Raw genomic sequence first — 13,023 nt, forward strand, 5'->3', positions numbered from 1 at the left:
GTTGATATTATTGATCTCACTATTTCAATGATTAACAATCAAATAGTTTTAATAAACAAGGCAGTAGCTTCCTATTAAAAAAAAAAAAAAGACTTGGTTTTATTTTAGTCACCATCAAACAAAGTCGCAGTAAAGAGATGTTTTTTTAGAGTAATAATATTCACATTTTATATCTTTAATCTTCAAAACCCTCTCTTCTCTTGTATTCTCTTCTCAGTTCTCATTATTTCAGTGGCTCTTTTAATGCATTTTTTCTTTTAGGTATCTGATCTTTCCACACTTCAACCTTTGTTCCTATGAGCATAGAATTGGCATTACAATACTATAGAAATGTTGATATTATTGATCTCACTATTTCAATGATTAACAATCAAATAGTATTAATAAACAAGGGAGTAGCTTCCTATCAAAAAAAAAAATCCTCGTTTTATTTTAGTCACCATCAAACAAAGTCACAGTAAAGAGATGTTTTCTTAGAGTAATAATATTCACATTTTATATCTTTAATCTTCAAAACAAAAAACAAAAAATAGTGTGTGAAATTCGAAATAGAGTGTGGATGTTATAATTTTTTTAAAAAAATAATCAAAGCAGAGGTAGAGAAATGGGTAGGGATCACATTCTATCATTTTTACTCCGAAGACCAAAGGGAGAGAAATTATAATGAAGACCAAAGGGAGAGAAACAAACCTCGTCGCCGCCTCACGTTCGTCGCCCCCTCTGTTCGTCTCTCGCCGCCTCCAGTTGCCTCACCGCCGCTTCTCATCGCCTCCATCACCTTGCTAGGAAACCACGTCGCCCCAGCTCTCTCCGTTCGTTGCCTCTCTCGTTTAGATCATCGCCTCTTTGTTCATCTGTCTTAGAGGCTAGGGTTCAAAAATGAAAAGGAGAAAGTAAAATAAGAAGGGAATTTTTTTTTTTTATTCAAAACAACGTCGTTTTGGCAGGGCGACAGGAAGGGCCACAGCAAATGGCGGCAGATTATCCAAACTCTAGGCGTATATGCTTCAACAAATAAACATACAAATCTCCAAGCCTTAAGGTATACATATATCTCTCTCGAGCTTAGTTTGATTTTAATTTTGAATAATTTATGAAAAAAGATACAAATTAATTTAACCAAAATAAACGCCAATTTTATATAAAACAATGAATATTTTATTTAGACTGTGTTTGTAAATTTAGAAAGAAATTTGAAAAGCGAAAAAAGGAAGTACATAAAATTAAATGAAATATAAATATTTTTTACTTATATCTTACCTATTTATTTATTTATTTATAATTCTTGAATCAACCAAAACTTAAAATTACTTTTTCATTTTAAAAATAAAATAAAATAAATAAATAAACCGATTCTTCAAAATCAAACAAAACAGGAGCCTGGCGTAGAAAGGCAATCCCGTACAGCATAAGACCCGAAGTTCCGAGCCCAAACACGCTAGACTTTTGGTCAGCACGCCCTTTTCCATGGAAGAGAGAGAGTTTGTCTTTGAAATTTTCAGAGTGCCGGCCCAAGACAAGAGAGTACCAACCCATATATAACTAACTATCACTACCAGTGTTCTTTCTTTCTGATAATTATTCATTCTGAATCTGCAAATAAAGGAAGGGAAAGGAAAGGAAAGGAAAGGAAAGGAAAACTGAGAGAGAGAGAGAGAGAGAGAGAGAGAGAGAGAGAGTTTGGTAAATGTCGATGGGAAGCGATACGACTTGGGTGAGCAAGAAACCTCTGAGACGCTTGGGAGGAATGTCCGATGCCCTCTCCATCGCCTCCGACCTTGGTTTCTCTCTCCCTCCTCCTCCTTCTCAGGTCCTCTCTTCCTCTTCTATTTCTCTTTTTTGCTTTCAATTTCCGATTTTATCATTAAATCGATTTTTTCCCTCTTTTTTGAATATCAGCGAATGAAATTTTGATCAAGTGGTTCGTAATTTTTTTGATTCCCAGTTTAATAACACTTTTGGTTTGATCTTGATAGGCAACAATCATTCATGAAATTTTGACATTTTAATATGGAATCTTAAATTATATATATATATATATATATTTTTTGTATTTTTCCAAATGTAAAATGTTTAAGTGTGTAGGATATAGATTACAATTCAATACTTGAATTCAGCTCTACATACATAAATTTGACAATTAACATAAATTCACTGTTTTAGCATTGCAGTCCATTTGGATTGGGTGATTAGGTAGGAGAGAAAATGTCAGGATTGGAAAGTCTGTTTACTGGAAGGTATTTGTACTATTTTATATGTTATATTGATCAAACATTATATAAAGCAAGACAGTATCACTTGAGAAAAAATTTGATAGCATTTAGACTCACAAAACTCAAACTTTGTTGGACTGATAAAGGCATGCATTGTAGAGCACAGATAGACGAGCTTGTCTTCCTTCTTTAAGTAATGCTTACAATTGAGACTTGAGATAAAGGGTTTTTTTTTTTTTCCCACCTCACCTTATGCACTAAAAAGTGGTTATGGACTTGTTGACGTATAACTTATCTTATGCCTAGTGTAGGTATATATGGACCCACCCCATATATGTGGCTTCTCCTGACGCCGCCATGTTATTCACATCATGGCTTCCTCCACAAACCTTGCATGCCATGTGTGTCCCCCAACCAATGGGCGCACGTGTACCAATCAGTAAGACGAAATGCTATGACTATGCTTGGTCTTGCTTGGCCTATGTGGTCCATTAGTAGCTCCACCAAATGAGTAAAGCCTCTCGCACTCCTCATTATTGACCAACTCGATTACTTCCACCTAGCTATATTTCTCCATCTCAAAAAACAAACACCCCATGATTATGCGGGTCGGGAGCAGGGCCCTGATACTAGTACCCTTGGAATCAACAGAAGACTTGTGAATTGGAAGCTAGATTTCAAAGTTCTTCCAAGTGCTTGCTGAGCTCCTCTCGAGGGATGAGGCATGCTTGGACCAATTTAGACACATCAAATATTGTATCATATACCTACACTATTGGATATTGGTCAAAGATCATTTTTCCAAGTGTTCAAGTGTTTTATTCCCCCATGATATTGTATCATTCACTCTTACAAGATGTGAGGAGGAAAAAAAGAAACATTTGGATTATCAATTAAACACTCAAAAAACAACTTACAAGAGAAGAACCCCAAAGAGTGAATGCACCAAATCCTTGAATTGGGGGAAGACTTTGACAAGGATAAGAGAAGTAAGTTCATTGGTCTCCCGATCATTGAGATTTCTAAAGAAATTGAAATCTCAAGACATTGGCGCTGAAACAGAGAGTCGTGGAAGCAATTGACATTTTATGGTTTCTAGATAATTGATACAATTGTGGAAACATTTGAGCAAATGAAAATTTCCCCCCTCCAAGAGGCATCCCCAAATCTAGTAGGTTTCCCATTACTCACTTTTAGCTAAATGAATTGAGGGAACCTGACCAGGCCCTGTGAAATAAATTTCCAAGGAGAGCGATAGGTTCATCGCTCTACAATGACCAAGTCCCACCCAATAGTTTGAAGCCCATATTTGCTTTTAATAACTACAGGTCATAAAGATTCGCTTTCCCTAGGGAACCTCCACAACCACTTGCAAAGTAATGCAATACTTCTATCAATAATGTGGCACACACTAAGACCTCCCTTACATTTTGGAAGGGAAGGCAACACTCCAGCAAATGCTCTTTGCTACCCTCACAACTACCTTCCCAATTAGTGGTATTTGTAAGTTTTTGCACTTGTGCATGTCAAATCTTTTTTTTTTTGGTGGCCAAGGTATATTTAAATGTTTTCAGCATAGATAATGTATTATAATTAGATTTATTTTGAACAGTCTCATCTTGAGGGACATTCGTTTGTTGCTGTGAAGTTTCTTCTTTTTTTTTCTGGAATTATTAAGTTGTTTTTTAATATACTGTAAAATGCATGAGCACTGCATAGTTTTTGCAAAGAAATATTTGAGATGAATGAATTGTTTAGTGTATCAAGGATAGTCAAGATCTCTAAATAGTTTCTTTGAAGTCATTGTTTATTTTGTTTTCTTTGATTAATATTTAGTTTTAGTTTATTACTACAGGTTGAAGAGGCATATTTTTTGCTTGAATGAGTTACTATCTTTAGTCTTCATGTTCTTACGCTAGTGGTTTTAATTGCTTGATTACTATAATGTGGAATATTGGAATTTTTTGGTTGAGTTACTCTTCTTTGGTGTAGGAAGAGTTTCAAAACTTATCCACTACTACTGGTGAAAAGGGTGATGACTTGATAAGGGTTTTAAGAGAACTTACCACTGTACAAAGAAAAATAGCAGATTTGCAAGTGGAACTTCAAGGTCGCAAGGTGAATTGGTCAAGATTAATTTCCAACTCTCATGCATCTTTAGTTTCTAGGTGCTGATCATGCACCATGACCTCTTTTCCAAATATTAAACCTCCAATGAAAATGCTCTACCAAAAGTACATGATCTTAATTGCATTATGATCACAGCTTGAAGTCGTATAGGGGAAGAATATGTTGGATGGTAGGGGAAAAGAAAGAATGTATCATGTGTGGACTGTATGGGAATGTTCCAAATTTCTTTTCCAATTTTCTGGTTGGCAATTACTGGCACTTAGGTGTATATATATTCACCACATACATCCAATCACCACGTGTATGTGTGTGCCCTTGTGTATGTGAAGATTTCCTTTTGAACTAACATTTGCTTGTCAATCTTCCCAAGTTTCATGAATATATCCCTTCATAAGGTTTTTAAGATAAACTTAAATGTCAGATATCTTTTGGATGGATGGATGGATGGATGGATGTATGCCACATAACTGGATCTTCATGTCTTTATGGTCTGTGGAATATGAATCTTGGATACCTTTCACCATATTGTTTTCAAACAAGTGTCTATTATTGTTATTTATTATTATGCCCATGGAGAATCATGTTTGTTCACTGACCCCATTTCCTGGGTTCTATATTTACACTGCGGTTGTAACCATAGAAAGAAGGTCACAATTTGAGACTTGTGCTTAGCACCTTATGCAAATATCTGTAAGATGTTTTTGTATCTTCATTGGAACTAAACTCCTGAATTTGATCTTGCCATATTTCGTTTAAACTTTGGCATTGATTTATCTTATTTACATGATTGGGAACTTTTAGGAGGATAAGAATGTAGCACATTTGACACATGTGAGTGAAATGGAAAAGAAGATTGAGACTTTGGCAAGAATTACAACTATATTGAAGGATGTCATTCAGAACAAGGTAATTTATTTCGTTCTAATCTGTGCCCATCTCTGCATCTTTGATTGTTATGTACCTTAGATTGGGATTCAATGACTTTGCGTCAGATCCTTATGTTTCATTTCTTGTTATCACAAATACTAAGCATGCACTCATAAATGCATGCAAAAACACTTCCACTCTAGTTTTGTTCCCTTGATTGTAGAAATAAGAATGCATTAATTGTCAGACTTATCATGCTGTAAATTATCAAGTGGTCTAGTCCGTAGGGTTCATTGAGTACCTTGTTTTTATGCTCTAGGTTAGGCATGCTGTTTTGGGGCAGTGCCATCTGAGTTTTCGCATAATTGAACTTCTGGGAACAAAGAATAAGCTGTCCTTATGTACATAAGATCTATGCAAGGGTGAATATTTTAATAGCTGCCACAACCTCAACAACAATAAGCAGAGAAAGAAGAATTGCCACAAGAAAATTAAAACTTTTCGAGCAGAAAGAATTCAAGGACTCTAACAAGGACATGTCGCTTACTTACTTAGAAGTCTATATTCCATTGTATGTTGAGATATTTTATCACTCTCTTTCCTATGACAAAGCTATGGAGGTTTTACACCTTCTAAATGTTTAGGATCTGCTGGTTTAGTTTTACATCCCAAGCATATAGCATGCTCCTTGAAGTTTTGCATTTTTGGTATTTTATTGAGATTGATGGCTTTTTTCTTTTTTTTTTGGGTCCTAAATAGTCTTATTATCTGGTAAGCCCCAGAGTCTGTGCACACATGCAAGCAATAGAGGGAGAGGGATAATTTTGTATTTTGAGGTCTTTCTATGGATACTCCAAAGAATTATGAGAGAGATTGAAAAAGTTTCTTCTTCTTCTTCTTCTTTTTTTTTTTTTTTCTTTAAATCAGTTCTCTTGCAAATAGGAAACTCGCTATCAAGTGGTCCTTTTGGATGTGTTACTTCAGCAAGTGAATTGCAGAATTAACTTCGAACTTTAGTAGTGATTTTCCCCTGAATTTGGCTCCAAGGACTAGTTTCTTTATCTTCCCTCATTTCTTTTGGCAACACAATGAAGTGACTTGATTATTCTCTATTGTACCCTTACCTCATTGATATTCCATCTGTCTTGGCAGGACCGCATTATAGCTCGTCTTCAACAACCATATTCACTAGATTGCATCCCCGTGGAAGCAGAGTTTCAGGTTGGTCAATGATGAATTTAATTTATTCTCATATTATTTTTGGATAATTTCTGTTATGTAATCAAAGGTGTGCCAATTCTTTTTTCTGTCTTTCTTTGGTAGGAAATTCTTTTATGGTTGTAGCATTTTCATATTGGTTAAGATTTTAGAGTAGGTAAGTTTTGGTCCCAGTATTATACAACATGAAATACCAGGTTCTAAGGAAGTACGATTCTATCTCTTCTAGATGATCTTGACTTTATGAGCAGGGTTACTTTAGAAAATTGAAATCCTTGATATGGATCAATCAGCAGTATATGTTGTTTGCTTTTAGTTAGCAAAGATCGCTCTGTCCTATCCTTAGCCAATGCCTTCAAGAAGATATTCCTCGTGCAATTAGAGAAATACATATTATATGGTGTTTGTGTAATTTGTCCAATCTATAGTGGTGTCCTTGAGAGTTCATATTACCCACTGGTCCTGGTTACCTGTTTTTCATTATTACGTCACAAATTTTTCCATAACTTCTTGCAAATTTCCAAGAGAATGTACTTATGAATTGCGATGCATGTATTGCATGGCAATCTATCTAATAAGGTGATTTAGTTCAGCAAAATTTATGATAACTGTTTGTCCAACTAGTCTTTAATTTAAACTGATTTGGATAAATTTGTTGTTTTCCCACATTTTGAATTTTCATTATTGGAAAAGATGAAGAAAAAGTTTAGTAACAGAGTTCACAGTTTCTCTTTAAACGTGTCACCAGACCTAATGAAATCATTGAATTGTTGAGGTTGTTTATGTTAGATAGCTTGATATACATTATTGGGCTCATTTCCTAGCAGCTTAAGCTTTTGGAAAAATTGGTGATTTAACATGATATTAAAGCTCTACTTGAGAGAGGTCTTGGGTTCAAGTCTCTCTGCTGGTATTTGGTATTCTATCCCCATTTGGTTTCTTCCTCTCTGTTTGGTTGTTTGCTTCTTCTTCTTTTGTGTGCTTCCTTGTTTGTCTCTCCACGTGTAGAGAGGTCTTGGGTTCAAGTCTCTCCGTTGGTATTTGGTATTCTATCCCCATTTGGTTTCTTCCTCTCTGTTTGGTTGTTTGCTTCTTCTTCGTCTTCTATTTGGTTCTTTGTTCGTCTGTCCACGTGCAAGGCGGGATTGCACGTGAGGGAGGGTGTTAGATAGGTTGATATTTATTGTTGGACTCATTTCCTAATAGCTTAGGCTTTTGAGAAAATTAGTGACTTAACAGTTTATTCATAGCTAAGATGTATGGACAATTCGAAGAAGGTGCAATGACCATGTTAGACATTGACACTCGTCTAAGACTCTTCAACAGCAACATGTGTTGGACAGATCCAAACGAGTCCTATTATTAAATTAAAATTTTTTAGACTTAGACTTTGGAGGCACACATGTCCATCGCTTAGACGCACAAGAAACACAACACAAGTTTGGAAAAAAAAAAAAAAAAAACTTGGAATCTAATGATAAAAGAAAAATAATATAGATTTTATACATATTAATCCTTTGGGCATAATTACATGTACTTGTCTTCCCTTGTCAAGAGTTGTCGGCGAAATGGCATTAACGTTGTCATTGGAATAACAAAAATATCCTTCCATAATAAAATGACTAAAAAACCCAAAAAAACACTCATCTTTTACCATGACATCACCACACACAACTGCATCCCCCCTATCTTCAAAGTTCATACCCCTTTCTCTAAACTTCACCCTTTATGCAAATCCCCATCAACAAAGCTAGTTAACCATCACTAAACTCCACACATCACCCCCACCAGCCCCAACGACTACCCATCGCTGCCACCACCAAAGCCATTGCCTTTACTGCCTACCTCCTTGTGATAACCCCTTTATTGTCATTGTGGCTGTGAACCACCCATTCCCATTCTCATTCCCCAAACCCTTCCACCACCCGTGCCTCCCTACTTGGCCATTTGCTAATTTGTCAATTCATTTTAATAATCACCATTTGAATTGCAAAATCTTAGTAGTCAAAGGTTACGGTGGTGAATCAACAAAATTTGATTTAGCCGATTGATTGGTTTGTTTTTACAAAGAGTGGTTTGTTTACAAATATATATGTGTGTGTGTGTGTGTGCGTGTGTCCAAATCAGATTCAATTATTTATATTTACAAATCAGATGCAATATACATGTTCGTGCTTTGTTCTTATTTTATTTTGCTTTTTGTTTTTTGTAGCTTAAACACACCTACATGCAGGCTATTTATGTATATGCTTGTTAAAACTGCTCTTTTGTGGCGGTGGATGATTGGGCATTTTTCCTTGCCGTCATTAGTTTTCTTGAGAGCTTAGAACTGGGTGGTGGTGGGATTTTAATAGTGGTGGAGGTAACGGGTGTTGGGTGTTTAATTTTGAGAATAATATTTTGGTGGGATGTTTGGTTGTAGTGATAAGGAATGGAGTACAGAAACAAAGGTAAAATATTTTGGTTACAATCTATAATATATGCATATTGTGAGTAAAAGTAAGGGATGGCAACGTAATTTAAAAAAATCACTTCACACGCCACTTAAAATCACAGTACACACCAATTATGCCGTTTAGATATAAACTTTTGAACAAAAGTCAAATGTTCAGACATAGACTTTAAAACAAAAAATAGTTGTTCAAATATAAACTATTGAACGGAATGTATATCTAAACAATTCCTTTTTGTTCGGACGTTTGACTTATGTTTGGAAGTTTATATATGAACAGTAAAAATGGTGTATATTGAGATTTTTTGTAGTGTGCGAATAGAATTATCTTCCATGTAACTAGCCCTAATCCTTACTCTTTTGGATTTTAGGAATTAGCGTTATAACACATTTTTTTATTATCTTTAAATGAAATATCCATATATATGATATATAATAAATATATAAATAATATATTTTTTGGGCATGACTCCCATGTGTCGTGTTTTAAATTTTTTTGAAAATTACCATATCAGCATGTCCATGTCTTGTCGTATGCCTGTGCTACTTATATTCAAAATTAAGAAATTCATACGTGCCTAGAAACTAATGCGTTAACTTTCAAAATCTCTGCATTTAGTCAAAAAATAAATCTTGCTGGAGGCTGTTTATTGGTTGTCAGAGTTCATTTTACCATTACAAATCACATTCTTATGCCATGTGTTGCTTGGGTGTGCAGAAACAATTTTCAGAGTTACTAATGAAGGCTGCAAGTGATTATGGAGCCTTGACTGCATCTGTTGCAGATTTCCAGTGGAGTCAAAACTTCAAGGAACCACCTTCTGTATGGGGGGTAAGTTACAGGAATTTTGAATTTGGATAGGGATTTGAAAATGGAAAGGAAAATTTGAGGAATTTTAGTTTATATTTCATTTATATTTCCCTCAAATTTTCCTTTTCATTTTCAAATCCCTATCCAAATCCATGATCCAAACACAACCTTATTACTATCATAAGTTCAGAATGCACATTGCATCCTACTTTGTGCTCTAAGAGCATTTCTTTCAGCTTATTCTAGGTCAGTTATTATGTTAGAAATAATATGAAATTGCTTTTCACTATGGTTTGACACCCCCATAACCTCACTATGGTTTGACACCCCCTAACCCCCGGGGAGTCTCTTTTATTGTCTATCAGATTCACCCTGATATGAACTATGAATTTTATGACTCCGATTTCAATTTTTTGTATATGTACTTGTACTCCTGGGAACATCAGAGAGTGTCTGGAAACCTCATGAAATTCCACTTGAATTTTAACTTAACCTGTGGAGGTTGTCATTTTTAGGATGATCTCTTAGCCTAAAAGAACTCAATTATGAAAACAGTATTTGCGTTAAAATTTTCTTCCTGTAGTTTTTAAACTGTCATGACGTCGTGGGGTGGCCATTAAATCCTATGTAAAACATGACTTGTTCAAACTTCAGAAGCATTCATCAAACTAGTGGTTTCCTATTTTGCCCCAAATTTGAATCTGTTTATCATTTCTTAAAATTTTGAGAGAATTCATAGATTTTATGAAACAAATTCATTCGACATACCCTATTAAAAGGATGGAATGTGTTCCTGTTTACTGCCATGTGGTTTCCGAGTGCCCTTTTCTTTATGATTGCACAGCATGAGGAAATTGTCTTCTCCTTTAACTGATTGGATTATGGATTTAGGTAAAGATTTGGAAAAGGAAAAGAAAAGACGAGGGAAATGGAGAAAATTTAGCTTATATTTCATTCGCATTTCCCTCACATTTTCCTTTCTCTTTTTATATCCCTACCCAAATCCATGATTCAAACGCAGCCTAAGCAGGTGGTTTTCCTGCAAGATCCAACCTTGAGCTCGGTGTTTAAATAATGCAGGAAATGCTCCGTCCAATTCCTGTCGCTTTAGCATCTTGTACCCGATTCTTTGAAGCCATGTCTGCAATGAGGGAATCATTTGCTACACTTCAAAATTTGAGAGTGGGTCATTCCTCTTCTTCCTTGCATGCAACACCAGCCAAGGATTCTTCTCAAAGAACACTAGGGGATTCTGAATGCGTGACCCCACCTCCTTGGAGGAGTGAGTCGGAAGATTTAACTCTCAGAACCCTCAGTGGTCCAAAAGCAGAAGATGAACGTAGCGAAGTAGGCGACACTAATCAAGTTGATGGCACAAGCCACAGGAGATTGTCCTGGCCTCCTTCAGTAAAAAAGAGTGGATTATAGCGAGGTTTTTTCTATATTAATTGTGTATGTGTGCTACATTTTCATTATGGTGTGATTCTTTCTGCTCTTCCTTTTGCAGCGGCACCTCATCTTTTTGTTTCTGTTTTGTATTGTGTGCGCGCTTGCATGTTTGGTTATCTTATTCATGCATATAGTCTTTAAATGCATTGTGTGTGATGGGCTGTTTCAAACAACCACAGTTACATACGCATCTTATTGCGCTCAGTTCGGTTTAAAAGACACTGGGTGATTTGCCCTTCCCAAATATTGGGAAGTTGATAGGTTTTTGGTAACTAGCCCTAACACCGTTTAATTTGGAGAGGGGACATGCTCTGAGTTTAGCATCAGATGAAAATTGGCTTTTCGAAACCGTCCAACAGTGGTAATCACTCAATCTCATTCATTTTTAGCTTTTGATGTGTTTTTTTTCTAGAAATGATATGTGAATTTCACCTTCATTTCTCTATCACAGGGAAGAGACAAGGAAGGTGGAGATGGGCTCAAACGCTAGCAGGCACGCTTGCGTGTGATATAATTGAGGCCAACTCGGATTTGGTGAGTATACAAACATATATAATATGCTCTACTACAAATATTAGGAGATTTTATTGATTTTTGGAAACATTTCAAGGAGCATATACTTTTGTGCTGGGAGAATATTTCCTATCAAAGAGTTTGTGGTCATCTCTATCTCTTTCTTTCAAAAGAAAATTAGAATACATTTCACAGCCAGATATTGGAGAAACAATAATTCTAGGAGGAAAATATATAACAATTACCTACACTAATATCTTTCAATTAAAAAAAAAAAGCAGCAGCAAAATTCACTATATATTTTTGTGATATGGCTTGGTCGTGGCATTGACTATTTATCTTTTAAAAATAGTCCTATACCCTTATTGTAGTTTTGGACTAAATTATTATTATTATTATATTTTTTATTCAATTTGCAAGATGATGAAGTTCTCCAACCACCTACCTCCTCTTTTTGTAATTTTCTAATATGCTTACATGCTATATATATATATATATATATATCACTATTTGTAAATATTTGTATATCTATATATCTACAAAGATTGCCAACTAAAATTATGTTGGATTTGGTAGTGGAGGTAGGGTCGATCCTGACTATTTTGGAGCCCTAAGCGAACTATAAAGATGAGATATTTACACCAATAATTTTTTTTTTACAGGTACAATAGCAATTATACTATTTGTTTACCTAGTTTAAGATATGAAGAACTTGTTAAAAAAATTCAAAAAATAAAGTAAGGTTTTATTGTTTCATAGTTTAACAAAACCCTATTTACAATGAGAAAAATATTGAAACAAAATCTAAAACTATAATACCAAGAAATAATTGAATCATTTGCAATAAAACATTAACATTATTTTTCTCACATACAAAATTATTGAGGAAAAATAAGCTATTGTTTTTTTCTCAAGATTATCATTGAATTCTATGTTTTAATATAGAAAACTAAATTCTATTTTAATAACTTGTTTTAAAAATTCATATTTCCATAATATTTAGTTTTATTTAAATTTATCATTTCTCAATAAAATATAGGTTACATTCTTATGACCGATCATTTTTTTAAGAGTAAATTATAAATATATACTTTAAGATTTATTTAAAATATGAATTGTTTTTGTGATTTTGAAAATTACATTTCGCTTCTTAAAGTTTTTAATTTCATAACAAATAGTGTTTTTAATTAATAAATCATTTAGTCAATTAATAGTTTTTAATTATGTTAGAAATATATTTCAATTAATAATTTAGGTAATTTTATTATTGTATTGGTGAGTAGTTAGGAGTTTTATTTTTTTAATTAATTTTGTTAAATAAAAATTTTTTGATAATGGGATATTTATAATTTTTTAAATCACATGAGCAA

The 13,023-nt window shown here is 34.4% G+C and overlaps 1 protein-coding gene across 2 annotated transcripts; it reads left to right on the plus strand.

The window, feature by feature from the left end:
- Nucleotides 1-1,401: 1,401 nt before the first annotated feature.
- Nucleotides 1,402-11,282, plus strand: LOC114270624 (AUGMIN subunit 2). Of its 2 annotated transcripts, XM_082879446.1 has the most exons (7): nt 1,412-1,810; nt 3,651-3,716; nt 4,206-4,331; nt 5,145-5,249; nt 6,363-6,431; nt 9,599-9,712; nt 10,772-11,282. In XM_082879446.1, exons 1-7 carry the CDS (start codon nt 1,688-1,690, stop codon nt 11,117-11,119), a joined length of 951 nt encoding a protein of 316 aa, XP_082735572.1. In that variant the 5' UTR covers nt 1,412-1,687; the 3' UTR covers nt 11,120-11,282. The 2 variants fall into 2 exon arrangements, with proteins under 2 accessions (XP_028067955.2, XP_082735572.1); XM_028212154.2 differs by lacking the exon at nt 3,651-3,716 and having other exon boundaries at nt 1,402-1,810.
- The last annotated feature ends 1,741 nt before the right edge of the window (nt 11,283-13,023 follow it).

This window comes from Camellia sinensis, chromosome 7 (genome assembly GCF_055761805.1).
Source record: "Camellia sinensis isolate YWXY chromosome 7, ASM5576180v1, whole genome shotgun sequence".
In the NCBI taxonomy this organism is placed as follows: domain Eukaryota; kingdom Viridiplantae; phylum Streptophyta; class Magnoliopsida; order Ericales; family Theaceae; genus Camellia; species Camellia sinensis.